This window comes from Tachyglossus aculeatus, chromosome 1 (assembly GCF_015852505.1).
Source record: "Tachyglossus aculeatus isolate mTacAcu1 chromosome 1, mTacAcu1.pri, whole genome shotgun sequence".
In the NCBI taxonomy this organism is placed as follows: Eukaryota; Metazoa; Chordata; class Mammalia; order Monotremata; family Tachyglossidae; genus Tachyglossus; species Tachyglossus aculeatus.
The window spans coordinates 52,596,322-52,617,118 of record NC_052066.1 but is presented as its reverse complement, the minus strand read 5'-3'; the positions used below and the strand labels follow the sequence as shown (position 1 = coordinate 52,617,118).

Below are 20,797 nucleotides of genomic sequence, written 5' to 3'. Positions count from 1 at the left end.
ATTTATGACCCAAGCTGGCAAAATTCCATGCCTACATTTATGTTATAAAGCTTGCAAATATGCATTCAGACTGTGCGGACTGTTCTTCCCAGAGAAGCAGAGGTAAATGAATCCTCCTCCTCCAGTCTTTACCCCGCTCACATATTCCTTGCATCTAAAATGCAGTGAAAGGTCAGTCCAACCGTAGCTGGATATCTATGCTTCTTTACCTTCAAATAAAGTTCATCATCTATAAAGCTCCGAGTCTAAGCCTGACTAAGAAGTGTGCTTCCAGCAACAAGATGTCTGATGGCAGTAGGAACAGGATTTTCTTTTAAAACCTCCTCACTTGAAGTGCTTGGCACACAGTAAGCACTTCATAAATGCCATTATTATATTATATATAATATATACCACTTCATAAATGCCATTATTACATTATATATAATATATAGCACTTCATAAATGCCATTATCATATATTATTATAATTAATTATTGATTGATTATAATGAAAATGAAAAATATAATTATAATATAATATAATATAATATAATATAATATAATATAATATAATACAATATAATAAAATAATGGCATTTATGAAGTGCTTACTGTGGGCCAAGCACTGTTCTAAGCACCGGGGTAAATACAAGGTTATCAGGATGTCCCATATGGGGTTCACAATCTTAATCCCCATTTTACAGATGAAGTAACTGAGGCACAGAGAAGCTAAGTGACTTGCCCAAAGGCACACAGCTGCCAAGTGGCAGAGCAGGGATGTTAGAACCCATGACCTCTGACTCCCAAGCCCAGGCTCTTTCCACTAATCCACACTGCTTCTCAACAGCTGAAGATATATATGTATGTATATGTATTTTAAGCACTTATTTTGTGCCAGGCACTGAACTAAGCACGGAAGTGGATTCAAACTAATCCGTTGGACGTAGTCCAAGGTTCTACATGGGGCTCACAGTCTTAATCTCAATTTTACAGATGGGGAAACTGAAACACAGATAAATGACTTGCCCAAGGTCACACAGCAGACAAGTGGCGGAACTGGGACCAGTTCTTTCTGACTCTCAGTCCCATGCTCTATCCAGTAGGCCTTGCTGCTTTCCTTATGTAAATGTTTGCTCTCCTGGCCGTTGTTGGCTGAGCAGTTATCGTGTGGCCTTCACTTTCTCCATTAACAGAAATGCAGGGATTATTTCCAGGTCATTCAGTTGAAAAAAAAAAAGCCCTACTCACCTAATCAGTGTATGCTGGGAGATGAGATACATAGAGTCAGGCAGCAGGGCTACAGTCAGGGCTGGCTTCTGACTGTAAACAAGGTAAGTGGAAGCTTTGGGGTACCAGGGGAGTTAGAGAGCCACCTGACCTTCCCAAGAGGGCAGTTGCCAGGGACTTCCCTAAAATGGCATCAACCAGAGACACTCTCACGATGGCAGCCACCAGAGCCATGCCAAAGATGGTCGCTTTAAAACAATCTATCTTCCTGCCCCTTCCTACCTTACCTCGTTGATTTCTCACTACAACCAATTCTCACTACGCATTTTATTCCTCTAATGCCAATTTATTTGCAGTACTTCAATCTCTTCTATCTTGCCGCCGACTCCTTGTTCACGTTCTTCCTCTGACCTGGAATTCCATTCCCCTTCGTATCAGAGAGCCTACCCTTCCCCTCAGCTTCAAAGCCTTATTAAAACTACACAAGCATGGCTCAGTGGAAAGAGCCCGGGCTTTGGAGTCAGAGGTTATGGGTTCAAACCCCAGCTCCACCAATTGTCAGCTGTGTGACTTTGGGTAAGTCACTTCACTTCTCTGTGCCTCAGTTACCTCATCTCTAAAATGGGGATTAAGACTGTGAGCCCCCCGTGGGACAACCTGATCACCTTGTAACCTCCCCAGCGCTTAGAACAGTGCTTTGCACATAGTAAGCGCTTAATAAATGCCATCATTATTATTATTATCTCCTCTAAGAGGCCTTCCACAACTAAGCCCTCAATTCCACTATTCCCTTGCACTTGGATCTATACCCTTTAAGTACTTAATAGTCTCCCAACCTTCAGTCCCACCGCAGTTATGCAGATATCAGTAACTAATTTTAACATCTGTCTCTCCCTCTAGATTGTACTTTCTTTGTGGGGCAGGAACATGTCTATGAAATCTGTTATAATCTACTCTCTCAAAAGCTTAGTACAGTGCTCCACGCACAATAAGCACGCAACAAATGCCACTGTTTGATTGAAAGCATTGACCAGGGACATTCCCAGGATGGTGTCTGCTAAGGACATTCCCAAGATGGGAGCAGCCAAGGACATTACCAAGTTGGTGCTACCATGGATTTTCTCTGTGTTGTGGCTGCTATATGGGTCCCCTTGTAATATGGGTCCCCTCCTTTCTCTTCCCCTTCACCCCCTCTCCATCCCCACTGCCTTACCTCCTTCCCTTCCCCACAGCACCTGTACATATGTATATATACTTGTATGTTTTTATTACTCTATTTATTTATTTATTTTATTTGTACATATTTATTCTATTTGTTTTATTTTGTTAATATGTTTTGTTTTGTTCTCTCTCTCACCCTTCTAGACTGTGAGCCCACTGTTGGGTAGGGACCATCTCTATATGTTGCCAACTTATACTTCCCAAGCGCTTAGTACAGTGCTCTGCACACAGTTAGAGCTCAATAAAATATGATTGAATGAATATAGCATCCATTGCCCTCGCTGCCCCTTTGACCATCCTATTATGACAGCACAGCAACAATGGAGGTGACAGAGGAGTGTCGCTGGCAGCTAGAGGCAGACAAGTTTTGGGAGTCCGGGGAAGGCCAGATAGTGTGATGGTTTTTGAGTCCCTCACAGTATTATGTGGGGTTGGCCACTTGGTCAGGGATCCCATTCTAAGGGACACCATTGTTCCCAGAGTGAAACTCCTGGTGGTAAGAGCCATTTGTTCAGGAGGAACCTGGCAGACCTTAGGCGAGGGGTGGGATTCTCTGTTTTGGATGGGCCAATGGGCTCAGCTGCAAATGCCACCTGTTTTAGAGATGGGTAGTGGGAGCTACTAGCTGTCATATTCAATCTGTCACCACATCCTGTCGGTTCCACCTTCACAACATTACTAAAATCTGCCCTTTCTTCTCCATCCAAACGGCTACCATGCTAATCCAAGAACTTATTCTGTCCCGCCTTATCTATTGTATCTGCCTTCTCGCTGATCTCCTGGCCTCTGGTCTCTTCCCACTCCAAACCATACTTCACTCTGATGCATGGATCATTTACCAAGAAAAACGTTCAGTCCATGTCTCCCCACTCCTCACGAACCTCCAGTGGTTGTTCATCCACTGCTGCAAAGAGAAACTCTTTACCATTGGCTTTAAATCAGCTCGCCACTTTGTCAATGCACTTGAATCTGTGACCTCTGGACATTTGATATTTGCCCACTCCCAACCCCACGGCATTTATGTAAATATCTTTAAATTATTTATTATAAATTACTTATTGATTCATATTAACATCTCTCTCCCTCTAGACTGTAAGCTCATTATTGGCAGGGAACACGTCTGCTAATTCTGTTGTATCATACTCTTCCAACTGCTTAGAACAGTGATCTGCATGTAGTAAGCACTTAATAAATGCCATTGATTGAAACTATTCAACTTAGGTGAGATGATTTAGTGGTAGCCATTCAATTACTGCCTCTCTACTTGTGGTTATTGTTTCAGCATTATTTATAAATAATAATAATGATGGTACTTGTTAAGCGCTTACTATGCACGAAGCACTGTTCTAAGTGCTGGGGGGATTCAAGGTGATCAGGTTGTCCTACGTGGGGCTCACAGTCTTAATCCCCATTTTACAGATGAGGAAACTGAGGCACAGAGAAGTTAAATGATTTACCCAAAGTCACATCACTGCCAAGTGGTGGAGCCGGAATTAGAACCCATGACCTCTGACTCCCAAGACTAGGCTCTTCCACCGAGACACGCTGCTTCTCATTTATATTACATATGCATTTACCTACTCCATGCTATAGATACCTTCTTCAATCTTAAAGTGCACGGTACTCGGCGATATACATAGATTATTGGGTTTTCATCACTAAATGCACCTACTGAAGGCCTTTTTACACTGGTACTGGGTTCTGTACAAAGCCACTAAATAGAATCTTTTTAACACTAACTGTATTTACTTCTACTAGTAGCAGGGGTAGTAGTAATACTAGTGATGCAATAGTAATAGTGGTAATTGTAGTTACTGAGCTCACACTGGTGCAATGTACTCTATTAAGTGCTTGGGAAAATTCGGCAGACAGAAATAAAATGTTCCGTCCGCACAAGAAGCTTACATTTGATGGGAAGCAGACATAAACATATTTACAAACAGGGTAATCAGAATAAAATATGGAAAGTGCAATTGAATAAATACATGTTGAATTCGATAAATATATATTCACAAGTGCTAATGGCAGACCTCAATTAAACACATAACTTCTAAAGATGGCTGATATCTTACGGTGAGGGGAGTTCATCAGGGAGGACTTGTTAGAGGAGGTGGGATTTTAGGGGTTTGAGTATGGAGAGAGCTGTTTTCTCCCATTCTACACTGTAAGTTCTTTCTAGGCAGGGACGGTGTCTACCAACTGTTATATTGTACTCTCCCCCAAGTGCTTAGTAGAGTGCTCCGCACACAGTAAATGCTAAATAAATACACATCATCTATTGATTGATTACCGTTCCCACTCTCAAGTGCGTCACCCTTACACACTTGGATTTGCATCTTCTATTCACCCCTCCCTCAGCTCCACAGCCCTTATGTACATATCCATAATGTATATTCACGTCTGTATCCCTCTCTAGACTGTAAGCTCGTTGTGAGCAGGGAGTGTGTCTGCCAAGTCACTTATACATGCTCTCCCAAGGGCTGAGTACAGTGCTCTGCACACAGTAAGTGCTCAATAAATACCATGTTTTGGTTGATTGATTACTAAGTTTGGGGAGGGAGGGAACCACAAGCACGAAGAAGATGTCAGAGGGGAGAGTTTCCAGAGTGTGGTACAGACAGAAGGTTGGCTTGGGAGGAATGAAGAGAGTAAGGTGGAGAGCAGCGGTTGAAAAGAACAGATTTGTCGGAAAAGTTGAGCTGCAGCAGATTAAAGTGAGAATTTTACCTCCGTTCTTACCTAAATCGAGTGTTGCTGTCTCAGGGACTCTCACAGCCTGTCCTCTCTGCTCAGCTTCTACACTGATCAGGTCTGACCCATCCACCTTCTTCTTGTGGGTTGAAGCCTTTGAGCTTTCACCTCTGGAAGTAGTCTCTAACTTCTTTGTTTTGTTTTGGGTTTGTAAAACAGCTTCACTCAGGTCCAAGAGGTCTAAACCTGTTGACAGCACTATCAGAAATATAAGATGTTAAGGGAATTCCACTTACTTCTATGAAAAATAATTATTTTCCTAGTCCTTTTTGTCTGAGACAAAATGCTCATTGACTTACGGCCTGTTCAGTGAGTTTGCAGTTGTTTTTCAAAACAGGTGTAAATTAGGGTAGTGCTTTGCTGCATTTTCCACGTCTGACATGGAACAACCCAGTTTCATACTGGGACTTGATAGGACATTAACCGCTACAAAATACTGAATGAAATCAAAACTTAAAATTGAATCTGAGTTCTATTACTGTGTGCTACAAAGGTTTATTATAGGATTCAGTTTTCCTGCAAACAGATAAATCTCTCTCATACGGGGATAGATTTCCAACAGATATTTGGAGACTCCAGCTATGTAAGCATTGGTAAATTTATTATTTTTGGAAAATTCCATCTTTCAGTATCTACCAGGAAAGCAACTTAGTTAATACAGAACTTTTAAACCTACCTCTCTGCCAAAAAATTGGCTAGTTTTCTAGTTCCGCTCAATATATTTTTCTTACACTCTTTTAACCCAGAGGAACACATTTACATTTTTTCATACATTTACAGATCTTTCTGTAATTAAATATCTGATTTATATTTACCCTAGAGTTGTATCTGATAATATATAGATGAAATAAACGCACTTTGAGGGATGCATATTTTCCACATAATCTTTAACAAATTGTAAACTGGGCTAGAAATGTAAGCTTCTATGCTTTTGTAAGATTCTCGCGGGCAGTGATCCTGACTACTTAGTTCTGTTGTAGTCTCTCAAGGGCTAAATACAGTGCTCTGTACACAGTAAGTGCTCAATAAATAGAAAAGCAGTGTGGCCTAGAGGAAAAGAGCGTGGTAGTGGGAGTCAGAGGACTTGGCTTCTAATCTGAGCTCTGCTGCTTGTCTGCTGTGTGACCTTGGGTAAGTCACTTAACTTCTCTCTGTGCCTCAGTTTCCTCATCTGTGAGGCGGGGCATTCCGGGAGAGACGTGTCCATGGTGTTGCTATGGGTGGGAGACAACTCGACGGCATAAGACAAGACAAAATGGGGATTAAGACTTTGAGACCCATGTTGGACTGTATCCAACCTGATTAGATTGACTCTACCCCTGCGCTTAGTACAATGCCTGGCACATAGTAAGCACTTTTCATTCATTCATTCAATCGTATTTATTGAGTGCTTACTGTGTGCGGAACACTGTACTAAGTGCTTGGGAAGTACAAGTCGGCAACATATAGAGACGGTCCCTACCCAACCACAGGCGGAGAGGAGCACTTAATAAATACCATTAAAATTTTTAAAAATAAAATAAATACTGTTGATTCGTGGAACCAAACTAGATTACATAGCTGACAGCCTAAAAAGATGCCACCTTTTCTTGAATTTCAATCACTTAATGGGCAGGGAACCTGTCTGTTAATTCTGTTGTATTGTACTCTCCCAAGCATTTAATACAGTGCTCTGCACATAGCAAGCTACTATTGATTGATCGATTGATTAATCATAATATTAAATGTACTGTTGGAAATGGACACATAACTTTCCTGACGATGCATTCAGCTCCACTATGAGAAGCACCATGCGTAATGGATAGGTCACAGGCCTGGGAATCAGAAGGTCATGAGTTCTAATCCTGCCTCCACCACTTGTCTGCTGTTTGACTCTGGGCAAGCCACTTCACTTCTCTGTGCCTCAGTGACCTGATCTGTAAAATGGGGATCGAGACTGTGAGCGCCACGTGAGACAAGGACTGTGTCCAGCCTGATTTACTTGTGTCCACCCTAACACTTAGTACAGTGGCTGGCTTAACAAATACCATTATTATTGCTGTGCAAGCAGTGTAACTTAGTGGAAAGAGCCCGGGCTTGTGAGTCAAAGGACGTGGGTTCTAATCCCGGCTCCATCACTTGTCTGCTATGTGACCTTGGGCAAGCCACTTCACTTTTCTGTGCCTCAGTTACCTCATCTGTAAAATAGGGATTAAGACTGTGAGCCCCATGTGGAACAATCTGATTACTTTGTATTTACGCCAGTGCTTAGAACAGGGCTTGGCATATAGTAAGCGCTTAACAAATACCATTATTATTATTATTATTGTCCTTACTATTATTATTATCAAGAAGCTGTGAAGATAATAAAGGCCAAAGTTTGACCCATTCCAAATGATTTTAATTGCAGGAGGTCAAATGGAGTTCCTGTAGCCCCAGTCTTTCTGTTTTTTGACTTCTGACAGAGTTGTTAGTTTGTGTCAGGAAAGGAGCTGGCTTTTGGAGCTGGGGACAGGGGTGTCAGTGGCTGCCTGATGATGGACAGAAAGACTGGGAATGTGACAGAATTGAAAGGGAAATGCCTATTATCCATGTACTGTAAGATTTTCTAGAAGATTTTACAACCCGTCAAACAGCATATTTCTCTAACAAAAGTCATCTTTAAATTCATTTGGAAAACAGAAATTGCCTGAGGTCAACTAGAACTGGTGAATTCTCAGCTTGCAAACACACTCACTTTTCCCTTCCCAAATTTTGGATAGTTTCTCCCCACTTCTAAGATTATAAATTAACTGCCACAGAAATCAGAAGAGATTGAGTGAGTTTCCATGTCAGACCACTTTCTGCTAAAGATAAAAGACCAGTTTGATCCACCTAAGGTAACAGGAAACATCTCAGGGAACAAGTCTGAGAATGGAAGGGAGATATCTCTTCCCTGGAAAATAACTTGTGAAAAATCCCATTTTGGCCCCTATCTCAGAACTGTCAGGAAAGCGGAACTAATCTTGTCTCAGTCTTTCAAGCACAACATTTTTTGAGGTGGGCAGTGACATTCCATTTTTAGAGTAGTGGAAGCTAGGAGGCATATTTAGCGGAGAAGAAGCTCTTGAGTTGGGGGAATGAATTGGTTTTCAAAGCTAAGATAGAGAGGTTACATATTTAAAACTCATGTAGGACAAAAGGTTTACGTGGCTATTACTGTCACATATTCTGTAAGCATTGGGAATGTAAGAAGACAATTTTCCAGTCTGCTCTTATACTGGCAAGATTTCTGAGTGAGAACTATATAATTTCCTTACTGAACAAGGCAAGAGATAAAAGCCATTCAATTTTCCTAGATTGGGGTTTCAGGTGCCTTGTGTTAAATGAAAACCCAGAGATCATCATCATCAATGATATTTATTGAGTGCTTACCTTGTGCAGAACACTGTATTAACTGCTTGGGAGAGTACAATATTTCATTTTCAATTGTATGTAGAGGGGGAAATCAGTCACATATTCTTAATGTTGCTCAGTGGCAAATTATAAAGGACTATTCTACTTGTGAAAAAGAAATACATGTGCCATGGAAGAAAAATTTGTGTGAATAGTGAGTACTCTCTTTCCCTTCTGCATTGCCCTTGAACCTGGATTTGTTCTCTTTACTCTCTCCACCCTAGCTAGCCTCATGGCACTTGTGTTCATCATCATCATCATCAATTGTATTTATTGAGTGCTTACTGTGTGCAGAGCACCGTACTAAGCGCTTGGGAAGTACAAGTTGGTAACATATAGAGACAGTCCCTACCCAGCAGTGGGCTCACAGTCTAAAAGGGGGAGACAGAGAACAAAACCAAACATACTAACAAAATAAAATAAATAGATATGTACAAGTAAAATAAATAGAGTAATAAATATGTACAAACATATATACATATATACAGGTGCTGTGGGGAAGGGAAGGTGGTAAGATGCGGGGGATGGAGAGGGGGACGAGGGGGAGAGGAAGGAAGGGGCTCAGTCTGGGAAGGCCTTCTGGAGGAGGTGAGCTCTCAGTAGGGCCTTGAAGGGAGGAAGAGAGCTAGCTTGGCGGAGGTGCAGAGAGAGGGCATTCCAGGCCCGGGGGATGACGTTTATATCTGTAATTAGTTTTAATGTCTGTCTCCCCTACTAAACTGTAAACTTTTTGCAGATAGGGACCATGTCTAACAAGTCTTAGTGCTTAGTACAGTGCTCTGCACATAGCAAGCACTCAATAAATATGACTGATTGATTGATTAGTGAATTAAAATGGTTACCCTCATTACCTGAAACATTTCTACAGTAAAACTAGGTTTCCAACGATGACTCGGAAAAGCTTATCTTTTCTCGTTTTACTTCCAGGGTAGGTTTCACATTTCCTGTGCAATTTGTTCTTAACCCTCTACCTCCTTTCCCTTTTTCCAGCAAATGTGAAACACATGCTTAGCCCAAACATTTGAGGTTATCTGACATGAGCCCGGGGAAGGGGGTAGCTGAATGATTTAAGCCAAACCTTTGTGGAAAGATCCCTGGGGAATCACAGTTTCAAAAAGCTCAGCGAGATTGGCTGAGCCTTTCACTTTTTTGGAAGAAGATGAATTGAGTTCCAGGGCTGTGCGCTATATGTGGTCCTTTAGTCAAGACTTTAAAAAACAAGGGCCTTACTGTTCCTTACAGATATCAGAAACCTAAAGACACCCCAGGGAAAGCTGGTATCCGGCCTGGAGATCTCAGCACACTTTTATGTCCCCCTGAACCCCACAAGTTAAAGGAGAGCTTGACTTGACCTCCTTGCTTAGAAGCCATCAAAAGTATGCCTTTGGCATAAAAGGTGTCCATCTCATTCAAAGGGCTCAGGCTGAGCAAAGTAAGGCAAACTAAAGTATTTCCAGCAAATAACACGCTAACCTATTAATTCTTGAAAGATCCCAGGTTATCACTGAGTGCTTGGAAAAAATAATGGTACCCCTAGGGAGATGAAAAATTGATGGGTGAACAATTCTCCACACAATATCATTTACTAGACTATGCTGCCTTAGCTTTGATGCAAGAAAAAGGCCCTGCACAAGTGCTCTAGAGTCACAGGGACTGTGGGGATGGCAGGATGTAATGTAATGTAATAATGGCATTTGTTAAGCGCTTACTATGTGCAAAACACTGTTCTAAGCGCTGGGGGGATACAAGGTGATCAGGTTATCCCACGTGGGGCTCACAGTCTTAATCCCATTTTTTACAGATGAGGGAACTGAGGCTTAGAGAAGTTAAGTGACTTGCCCAAGGTCACACAGCAGACATGTGGCAGAGCCGGGATTCGAACCCATGACCTCTGACTCCCAAGCCCGGGCTCTTTCCACTGAGCCACGCTGCTTCTCTAATGGATGGGGATGGGGGTAGGGTGACAACAGCAGCAGCACAGAGTAAGCGCTCAATAAATACGATTGAATGAATGAATGATGCCTGAGAACATGGGGCTGGGGAGGGGATGCACCATCTGGTCGCGAAGCTGGCTGCTGTCTCTTCAGTTTATTTTCATTTTTTTCATGGCATTTATTGAGCGCTTACTATGTGCAAAACCCTGTTGACAGCAGCAACAGCCCTGCCTCTCCAACTTCACTTCGTGTCCCCTTCCCACCCCCTCCCCAAGATGCCAGGCTGCTTATTTTTGTCGTCTTCTGCTTCTGGCTGGCAACCTCCCCCTGCTCCCCAGGGAGTCATATCACTCACCCCTAGAACCACTGGCTTAGTAGATAGAACACAATAGTGGAAACAGCACAAGTCTGGGAGTCAGAAGGACCGGGTTCTAATCCAGGCTCTGCCACATGTCCGCTGTTTGACCTTGGACAAATCATGTCACTTCTCTGGGCCTCAGTAACCTCATCTGTAAAATGGGGATTAAGACTGTGAGCCCCACGTGGGACAGGGACAGTGTCCAATGTGATCAGCTTTACAGAAGCAGCATGGCCTAGTGCATAGAGTACGGGCCTGGGACCTGGATTCTAATCCCGGCTCTGCCAACTGTCAGCTGTGTGACTTTGGGCAAGTCACTTAACTTCTCTGTGCCTCAGTTCCCTCATCTGTAAAATGGGGATTAAGACTGTGAGCCCCCCGGGGGACAACCTGATCACCTTGTAACCTCTCCAGCACTCAGAACAGTGCTTTGCACATAGTAAGTGCGTAATAAATGCTATTATTATTATAGGGACTATGTCCAACTGGATTAATTTGTATCTTCCTCAGTGCTTAGAATAGCGCTTGGCAGATTGTAAACTCTTAACAAGTACTATTCTTATTATCATCCCTTCTTCCCCCTGAAAGCCTGCTAGCCTTAGGGGGCACTGGGTTGGACAGCAGGTGAGGGTGGAGGCCATCGCTTACTTCCAGTACTGCTCCTCAGTGCTGCTCCTAGTCCCCAGGCTCCCACCAGGCCCCTCCAGACCCCCCTTCATCATCATCATCATCATCATCATCAATCGTATTTATTGAGTGCTTACTATGTGCTGGGCACTGTACTAAGCGCTTGGGAAGTACAAATTGGCAACATATAGAGACAGTCCCTACCAAACAGTGGACTCACAGTCTAAAAGGGGGAGACATGCCCCAACCCCTCCTTGCCCACTGCCCCCACCGATTGACCCTCTTGTCGTCATCCTCCTCCTTTTCCTTCCCCTCGTCCTCCTTCTTTTCCCCCTCCTCCTCCTTTCCCTCTTCCTCCTCCTTTTCCTCCTCTTCCCCCTTCTTTTCCTCCTCCTCCTTCCCCTCTTCCTCCTCCTTTTAATAATGATGGTATTTGTTAAGCGCTTACTATGTACCAAGCACTTTTCTAAGCGCTGGGGGAGGTACTAGGTTATCAGGTTGTCCCACGTGGGGGTCCCAGTCTTAACCCCCATTTTACAAATTAGGTAACTGAGGCACAGAGAAGTTGAGTGACTTGCCCAAAGTCACACAGCAGACAAGTGGGGGAGCGGGGATTAGAACCCAAGCCCAGGTTCTTTCCACTAAGCCACGCTGCTTCTCATAAATGGAAATGCCAGGGATTGAACCTGGGACTCCATACATAATAATAACTATGATGGCATTTATTAAGCGCTTAGTATGTGCAAAGCAATATACGCAATGGGTGTGCACTGCCACGGAGCTACATTCTCCTTTCCCTCTTCCTTCACCTCTTCCTTCTTCTTCTCCTTCTCCTCCTCCTCCCCCTTCTCCTCGGAGGAGAATTAAACCAAAGCAACGCTTGACACGCCCCCACCAAATCTATTTATTAGTCAGTGGCATTTATTGAGCCCGTTTCTATACTGTGAGCTCATTGTGGGAAGGAATTGTCTCTATTTGTTGCCAAATTGTACTTTCCAAGTGCTTAGTACAGTGCTCTGCACACAATAAGCACTTTATAAATATGACTGAATGAATGAGTGACCTCGTACTCTAATGATGAAATATGAAATCTTTAGAGGAAGTGGGCAGAGGTAATGGAGTGGCCCAGAAAATCACAGCTCACCCTCCCCTGCACTCCCAACCCCCCTTGCCCTTTTGTTCCAGAGCCATAGGTTCCCCCCTCAGGTCAAATAATAATAACGATAATAATAATAATAATAATAATAGTAGCATTTGTAAAGCACTTAATACATGCCAGGCACTGTACTTAGCACTGAGTTGGATACAAACAAATCGGGTTGGACACAGTCCCTGTCCCATGTGGCGCTCACAGTCTCAATCCCCATTTTACAGGTTAGGTAATTGAGGCACAGAGTAGTGAAGTGACTTGCCCGAGATCACACAGATTGGAAGGCAGGGGGAGACTGGGCTTTTCAAGTAAAAAGACTGAACCTAAATGTACCTGGTGCAACCTCTGTACTGGGAAGAGGAAAGGAGAGCTGATACATATATACCTGTATATATGTATATATGTTTGTACATATTTATTACTCTATTTATTTATTTATTTTACTTGTACATATCTATTCTATTTTATTTTGTTAGTATGTTTGGTTTTGTTCTCTGTCTCCCCCTTTTAGACTGTGAGCCCACTGTTGGGTAGGGACTGTCTCTATATGTTGCCAGTTTGTACTTCCCAAGTGCTTAGTACAGTGCTCTGCACATAGTAAGCACTCAATAAATACGATTGATGATGATGATGATGATGATGATAAGTGGACTGTTCAGCAGAACACAGGATCCCCCTCATCTTGTATTGCGGCAAGAGCTGTAGAGCGACTCAAGGACCATATAACTGATGACATTACATAGCAACCCATCCCAAAGAACATGGGGGAAAACTTTGCCACTGCTAGGGAACAGTGAGATTCCCTAGTAACCTTCATTTCCTAACAGTGGTATACTAAGGAAATACCTAAGGGCAAAATAACAGGTCCTTTGTCTAATGAGTAGTTATGTCTGAAATCATCAGGCATCAAGAAGAATGGAGCAGAACAACTACAAAAAAAAAAAAATATCAAAAGGATGTGGATACTTGGCAGAAGCTTTACACTGCAGCATGGGACCAAAGTGTTCAAATTGAGACCAGAGGAAATTGTGGACTGTGTTGGGAAGTGTGAGTTAGGACCTAAGGAACTTTGATAGAAAAAAAAAGATTAAGTAAAATGACAGACAAATAAAAATAATAATGACAAAGAAATAAAAATCAGCTGATCAAGGAAAAGTGAAAAAGTGAAAAATGGAGCAGAGGGACCACTACAATAAAGTCATGAATAGAGCAAGCAAAGTCAGTCTCCAAATTCTATTGATTCTTTCTTTACAACATCTACAAATCCAATCTTTCCTTGCTATCCAAACTGCCTTTCTACTGCTCTCTCCCAAGTGCTTACGAGAGTGTTCTGCACATGTTGCTAAAGAAATACTATTAATTGACTGAGATAGAGAAAGAAGAGAAGGTGAAGAGTGTCATCTAAGTAGGCTGGACAGAAAGAGAACTTTTGTAATTTATTTTAGGAATTTCAATTTTTTTGCAATTCACAACCTTCCCCAAATAAGATTGGAGAGGGGCAAAGAAACTGGTGGTCTACTTAGGTCAAAGTTTGGACTGATATGCTCTCTGGTTAGTAACAAAACCTTAATTTTGGTTTTGTCAGCTTATATAAGCCAACTTCTGTTGAATTCCTCTCCAGATACTGATCTCTACCTTAGATGGCATGCAATTAGTTCTGGACACAAGATAAAGTGAATGGGGAAATTGAGGATATTGAGAAATTGATGAAAATATTCTGAAAGCTTAGATTTTGCTTTAAGCAAAATAAGAAATATTACTTTTATGGAAATTTATAAAAAACATTTTTCTTATCAAGATTTGGAGTGATGAGTGTTTCCTATATCACTTAATTTGCACAAACGTTGTATTGCAAAGCTATTCTTGATTTATTAAAAATGATTTTTGGCTTGATATGTAACATTTGGAGTTTAATGATTTATAGCTTTGCCTCACATATTGCAGAACACGGAAACTCTTCACTAGGGACCTGGTGAGCAGGCAGTAAACAAGATTTATTTAAACCTAAAACTGAGAACACAAAAGGTTGAGGTCTAAAAACATCAGACTGAAATAGAGAGAGATTCTGAAAATGATACAATGGAAAAATCCTTCATTATAAAGACATTAGAAATGAAGGGCAAAGTCTCCTCCCAGAGACTCATAGAGAACCTTGATTCTAATATTCTGCTCTTCCTAAATGCAATTCTCAAGCAGATTGTAGAGTGACCAGATACCCTGAAAGCCTCCCCAAATCTATTAGGGGGCACTGAGGTGGGCAGAAGGTGATGATGGAGGCCATCGGTTACTTCCAGTATGATCTCGTACTCTAATGGTGTCATATGGAACCATTAGAGGAAGTGGGCAGAGGAAATGGAGCGGCACAGAAAATTACAGCCCACCCTACCACGCATCCCCCAACCCCCTTGTCCCTTTGTTCCAGAGCCATAGATTCCCCTCTTAGGTCAAATAAAAGTAATAATAATAATATTTGTAAAGCACTTATACACGCTGGGCATTGTACTAAGTGCTGGGGTGAATATAAGCAAATCGGGTTGGACACAGTCCCTGTCCCAAGTGGTGCTCACAGTCCCAATCGCCATTTTACAGATGATGTAGCTCAGTGGAAAGAGCATGGGCTTTGGAGTCAGAGGTCATGGGTTCAAATCCTGGCACCACCAATTGTCAGCTGTGTGACTTTGGGCAAGTCACTTCACTTCTTTGTGCCTCAGTTACCTCATCTGTAAAATGGGGATTAAGACTGTGAGCCCCCCGTGGGACAATCTGATCACCTTGTAACCTCCCCAGTGCTTAGAACAATGCTTTGCACATACTAAGCGCTTAATAAATGCCATTATTATTATTATTATGTAACTCCCATTCTTTACGTCATTGGCAGCAGCAACAGCTGGTACTGTTGCCACCATAATCACCACCACCACCAGTGTGTCTAAACTGCTCATGCAAGGATTCTGCAATTAGCACTGAACCATCAGCAAACCAAGAAGTTGCCCCATGTAAATCTCTGCCTGAGCTACTGCCATGGTCCCTTCTCCTGGGTGGGGGAAGTGAAGATGGAGTCATTTATTCCTCCCCTTCTCTTTTCCCTTTCTTCCTAGTCCCTTCACTTCCTGGTTCTGTCCCTCTCCTCTTTTCTCCGCCTTTTCTCATCTCCCTTTCCAACTCCCTTACCTATCTCATTGTCCCATCTACTTCTGCTCCTCCCCTCTTTTAGGCTCCACCTCAAAATCCGCCGCCTCTCAGTGGTCATAGATCTGGTCACCTTATAACAACAGACATCTGAAAATGCAGTGTATGATTGACTCAAGATCTGATAAGACATTCAATCGTATTTACTGAGCACTTACTGTGTGCAGAGCACTGTACTAAGCACTTGAAGACTTACCTACTAAAGAGACTTTGCCCTGTTTTGGGGCTTTCACTTAGAGCAGTTTATGTATCAGTTGTCTAGGTCATCGATATGCACATCCAGAGATACCGTTGGTTTTTTTTTTAAGAAGTATATTTTCACTTAGCTATAGAGGAGATTGAGTCCATTTTATACTCTAAAAGGGATGGGAGTCTATGTTGGGAGGGGGAAGATAGTGATTATTCATTCATTCAGTCATATTGTGTGCAGAGCACCGTACTAAGCGCTTGGGCAGTACAAGTCGGCAACACATAGAGATGGTCCCTATCTAACAACGGGCTCACAATCTAGAAGGGAGAGACAGACAACAAAACAGAACATGTAGACAGGTGTCAAAATTGTCAGAATAAATAGAATTCTAGCTATATGCACATCATTAACAAAATAGAACAGTAAATATGTACAAGTAAAATAGAGTAATAAATCTGTACAAACATATATACAAGTGCTGTGGGGAGGGGAAGGAGGTAGGGCGGGGGGGATGGGAAGGAGGAGAGGAAAAAGGGGGCTCAGTCTGGGAAGGCCTCCTGGAGGAGGTGAGCTCTCAATAGGGAGGAAGAGAGGGAAGAAGAAGGGAGGAAGAGAGCTAGTTTGGTGGATGTGTGGAGGGAGGGCATATTGGGTGCTTATTGTGTGCAGAACACTGTACTAAGCTCTTAGGAGAGTACAATACAACAGAGTTGGTAGACTATTTGGGGGGAACCCAGAAATTCTGTTCACTGCTCAAGCTTCAAAGTTGCAACAGAAGACTCTGACCTCTTGATTTACGCACTCGTTTGTGCCACTGCCTGTAAAATTACAAAGTGTAATTTTTCTTCATTGATAGCTCAAAGCATTAATTATGTGGACCAGAGCGTGACAGTTGGAGTGAGATGAAGAGTTGTTAAACTCATTTGAAAATGAAAGTGTTTGAAGTGACCTGATTACTAGTGATATCTCTTATTTGGTAAGACTTTCTCCCTGGGCCCATTGGTACAACTTTATGTCATATTTTCCCCCTACTCTGCAGGTTTTCAAGTGTGTGAGGAGGTTCAGTAAGCATGGAGTCAGCAAGACTGGGACCAGGGAACTGGATTGAATTCTGCCCACAACATGATTTATGAGGTGAACTTACACATCATTCTTCCAGTTGCTTTGTAGTTGTTGGCACATTTTATACCACTTTTTTCTTTGATTAAATATATTTCTCTGGTAAAGGGTATATTTTTAGTTTTAATAGCTTTGTTTTTTTCCTCTGAAGCAATTCAAAACAATAAGCATTATGGAAAAGTTCTCTGGAGTGGAAGGTAAAAAGATTGACTACTGTCATAAGAAATGTGTTTTGCCTGCTGTTCCTTCATAAGTTCAGCATATTTAATTTCAACTCGGTAAAATTGTTGATAAATTGTATTTGTGTGCAGTGTAAGTAATAAATAGATGAGAGGGGAAATTAGACACATTTAATGCTGAACTTGGATTTTAAAAGTTAGCTTTTGTTCATCCACAAACAACTCCATTAGGTTTAGGGTAATTTCAGCATCCAATTTACAGTAGCCTTCTTATGCAAATTGTCTCCTGTTTTGGATGTTTGATTGATCTTACCATTACTTCTCTATTAGTTTGGTGGTTTTCTTTTCATCCCTTTCTATAGTACCATCTTTCTTCTGCAGGGCTTAATTTGTGACGTAGCTCCGCTGAAACCTGCACACGGGGCCTTGGAACTAGTGCTCCCGTGCTGGGATGTTAGCCACTTTGGAGAAAGCCTCAATCATTCCATCAATCGATCATCGGTATTCACTGAATGATTACCTTTTGCTGAATACTGCACTAAGGACTTAGGAGAGTACTCCTTGTGGGCAGGGAATGCATCTACTACCTCTATCATACTCTCTCAATCGCTTAGTACAGTGCCCTATACATAGTAAGCACTTAATAAATACCCTTGATCGATTGATTGAATACAACAGAGTTGGTAATCAATACATCTTTTTATTGAGTGATTACTGTATGCAGAGCACTATACTAAGCATTTGGGGGAGTACAATATAACAGAGTTGACAGACACATTCCTTGGCCTCAATGAGTTTAAATTCCCTGCCCACAAAGAGCTTACAGTCGAGGTGGGGAGGAAGCAGATATTGATATAAATAAATAAATGATAGGTAGGTAATTTATTACATATACTTGGCTTCTCCTCCTATCTCTCTGACTGCTCATTCTTAATCTCTCTAGCAGGCTTCTCCTCTGCCACCCACCTCCTAACAGTAGAATCCCCTCAAGGTTCAGTTCTGAGTCCCTTTCTATTTTCCATCTACAACTAATCCTTTGGAGCGCTCATTTGCTTCCAAGGCTTCAACTATCATCTCTGCGTGAATGATTCCCAAATCTCCATCTGCAGCTCTGATCTCTCTCTCATATTTCCTCCCACCTTCATTCATTCAATCATATTTATTGAGTGCTTATTGTATGCAGAGCACTCTACTAAGCACTAGGAAAGTACAATACAGCAATAAAGAGAGACAATCCCTGTGCACATTGGGTTTACAGTCTAGAGGACAGTCTTCAGGACAGCTATACTTGGATGTCCCACTGACACCTCCAATTTAACATATCCTAAACAGAACTTCTCATCTTCCCACCCAACCCTGTCCTGTCCATGACTCGTCCATCACTGTAGATAGTAGCACCATTCTGTCTCACAAGCCCTTAACCTTGGCATTATCCTTGACATCTCTCTCTTTCAACCCACATATTTAATCTATCACTAAATCCTCACATTTCAACCTTCACAACATCACTAAAATCTGGCTTTTACTCTCCATCCAAACTGCTACCACATTAATCCAAGTATTGATCCTAACCTATCTTGATTACTGAATCAGCCTCCTTGTTGCCCTCCCTGCCCCTCTCTACCCCCAGTCAATCAATCATATTTATTGAGTGCTTACTGTGTGCAGCGCACTGTACTAAGTGCATGGGAAGTACAAGTTGGCAACATATAGAGACAGTCCCTATCCAACAGTGGGCTCACAGTCTAGAAGACCCATACTTCACTCTGCTGCTCGGATCATTTTTCTACAAAATTATTCAGTCCACGTTTCCCAACTCCTCCAGAATGTCTAGTGATTTCCCATGCACCTCCGCATCAAACAGAAATCCTTTACCATCGGCTTTAAAGCACTCAATCAGCTCTCCTCTCCCTACCTTACCTCCCTGATTTCCTATTACAACCTAATCTGCACACTCTGCTCCTCTAATGTCAATATACTCACTGTACTTTGATCTCATCTCACTACAACCCCCTCACCCACGTCCTGGCCTTCAATGCCCTCCCACTTCATAGACGACAGACAATCCCCACCTTCAAAGCCTTTTTAAAAGCACGTCTCCTCCAAGAGGCCTTCCCCAACTAAGCCCTCATTTTCTCTTCTCCCACTCCCTTCTGTGTCACCTTAAACTTGGATTTTCACCCTTCATTCACTTCTCCCTCAGCCTTACAGCACTTATGTACATATCCATAATTTATTTATTTACGTTAATGTCTGCCTCGGCCTCCACAGTGGAGTTCATAGTGGGCAGGGAACATGTCTACCAAAGCAGTTATATTATGCTCTCCCAAGCACTTAGTACAGTGCTCTGGTTACAGTAAGCATTCAATTATAATAATAATAATAATGATGGCATTTATTAAGTGCTTACTATGTGCAAAGCACCATTCTAAGTGCTGGGGAGATTACAAGGTGATCAGGTTGTCCCAAGGGGGGCTCACAGTCTTAATCCCCACCTTACAGATGAGGTAACTGAGGCACAGAGAAGTTAAGTGACTTGCCCGAAGTCACACAGCTGACAATTGGTGGAGCTGGGGTTTGAACCCATGACCTTCTAGACTGTGAGCCCGCTGTTGGGTAGGGGCCGTCTCTATATGTTGCAAACTTGTACTTCCCAAGCGCTTAGTACAGTGCTCTGCACACAGTAAGCGCTCAATAAATATGATTGAATGAATGAATGAATGACCCTCTGACCCCAAAGCCTAGGCTCTTTCCAGTGAGCCATGCTCCTTCTCTAATACAATTGATTGATTGATTGATTGATTGAATGACGCACATAAGTGCTTAAAGGGTAAAGATCCTGAGAAGCAGAAAGTCCTGATGGATAAATCACGGGCCTGGGAATCAGAGGAATTAGGTTCTAATCATATTTCCACACTTGTCTGCTGCGTGACCTTGGGAAAGTCACTTTACTTCTCTGTACCTCAGTTACCTCAACCGTATATTGGAGATTAAGTCTGTGAGCCCCATGTGGGACAGGGACTGTGACCAACCTGATAAACTTGTATCTACCCCAGAGTTTAGTACAGTGCCTGGCACATAGTAAGTGTTTTACAAATACCATAGCCCCCCTCAAAAAAAAGATCCATGTTAAAGGGTACAGCTCCTAATCCTTCCATGGGCAGAGTCCCTGGCTGTCATGGACAGAAAGGTCTGGAGGAAGGAGAGTGGGGCTATACTGATGGGGTCAATCAATTAATTATATTTTTTGAATAATTACTTTTTTATGGTACTTAAGTGCTTTTTAAAAAATGGTCTGAGCACAGCTTAGTGGATAAAGCATGGGACTCAGAGTCAGAAAGTTGTGGGTTCTAATCCCACTCCAAAACGAGTCTGCTGGGTGGCCTTGGGCAAGTCACTTCACTTCTCTGTGCCTCAGTTACCTCATTTGTAAAATGGGCCTTGAGACTGTGAGCCC

The 20,797-nt window shown here is 42.3% G+C and overlaps 1 protein-coding gene across 12 annotated transcripts in view; it reads right to left on the bottom strand.

Annotated features, from left to right (window-relative positions):
- Positions 1 to 20,797, bottom strand: part of PEX5L (peroxisomal biogenesis factor 5 like) — a 320,579-nt gene that overhangs the window by 99,730 nt on the left and 200,052 nt on the right. For 10 of the 12 annotated variants that reach the window (XM_038744156.1, XM_038744197.1, XM_038744242.1 and 7 more), the window contains one exon: positions 5,169 to 5,378. The exons of the other annotated variants lie outside the window; for them this stretch is intronic. In XM_038744156.1, coding sequence (XP_038600084.1) covers positions 5,169 to 5,378 — 210 coding nt within the window. The remainder of the gene's footprint in view (positions 1 to 5,168; positions 5,379 to 20,797) is intronic. 12 annotated transcript variants of the gene reach the window in all.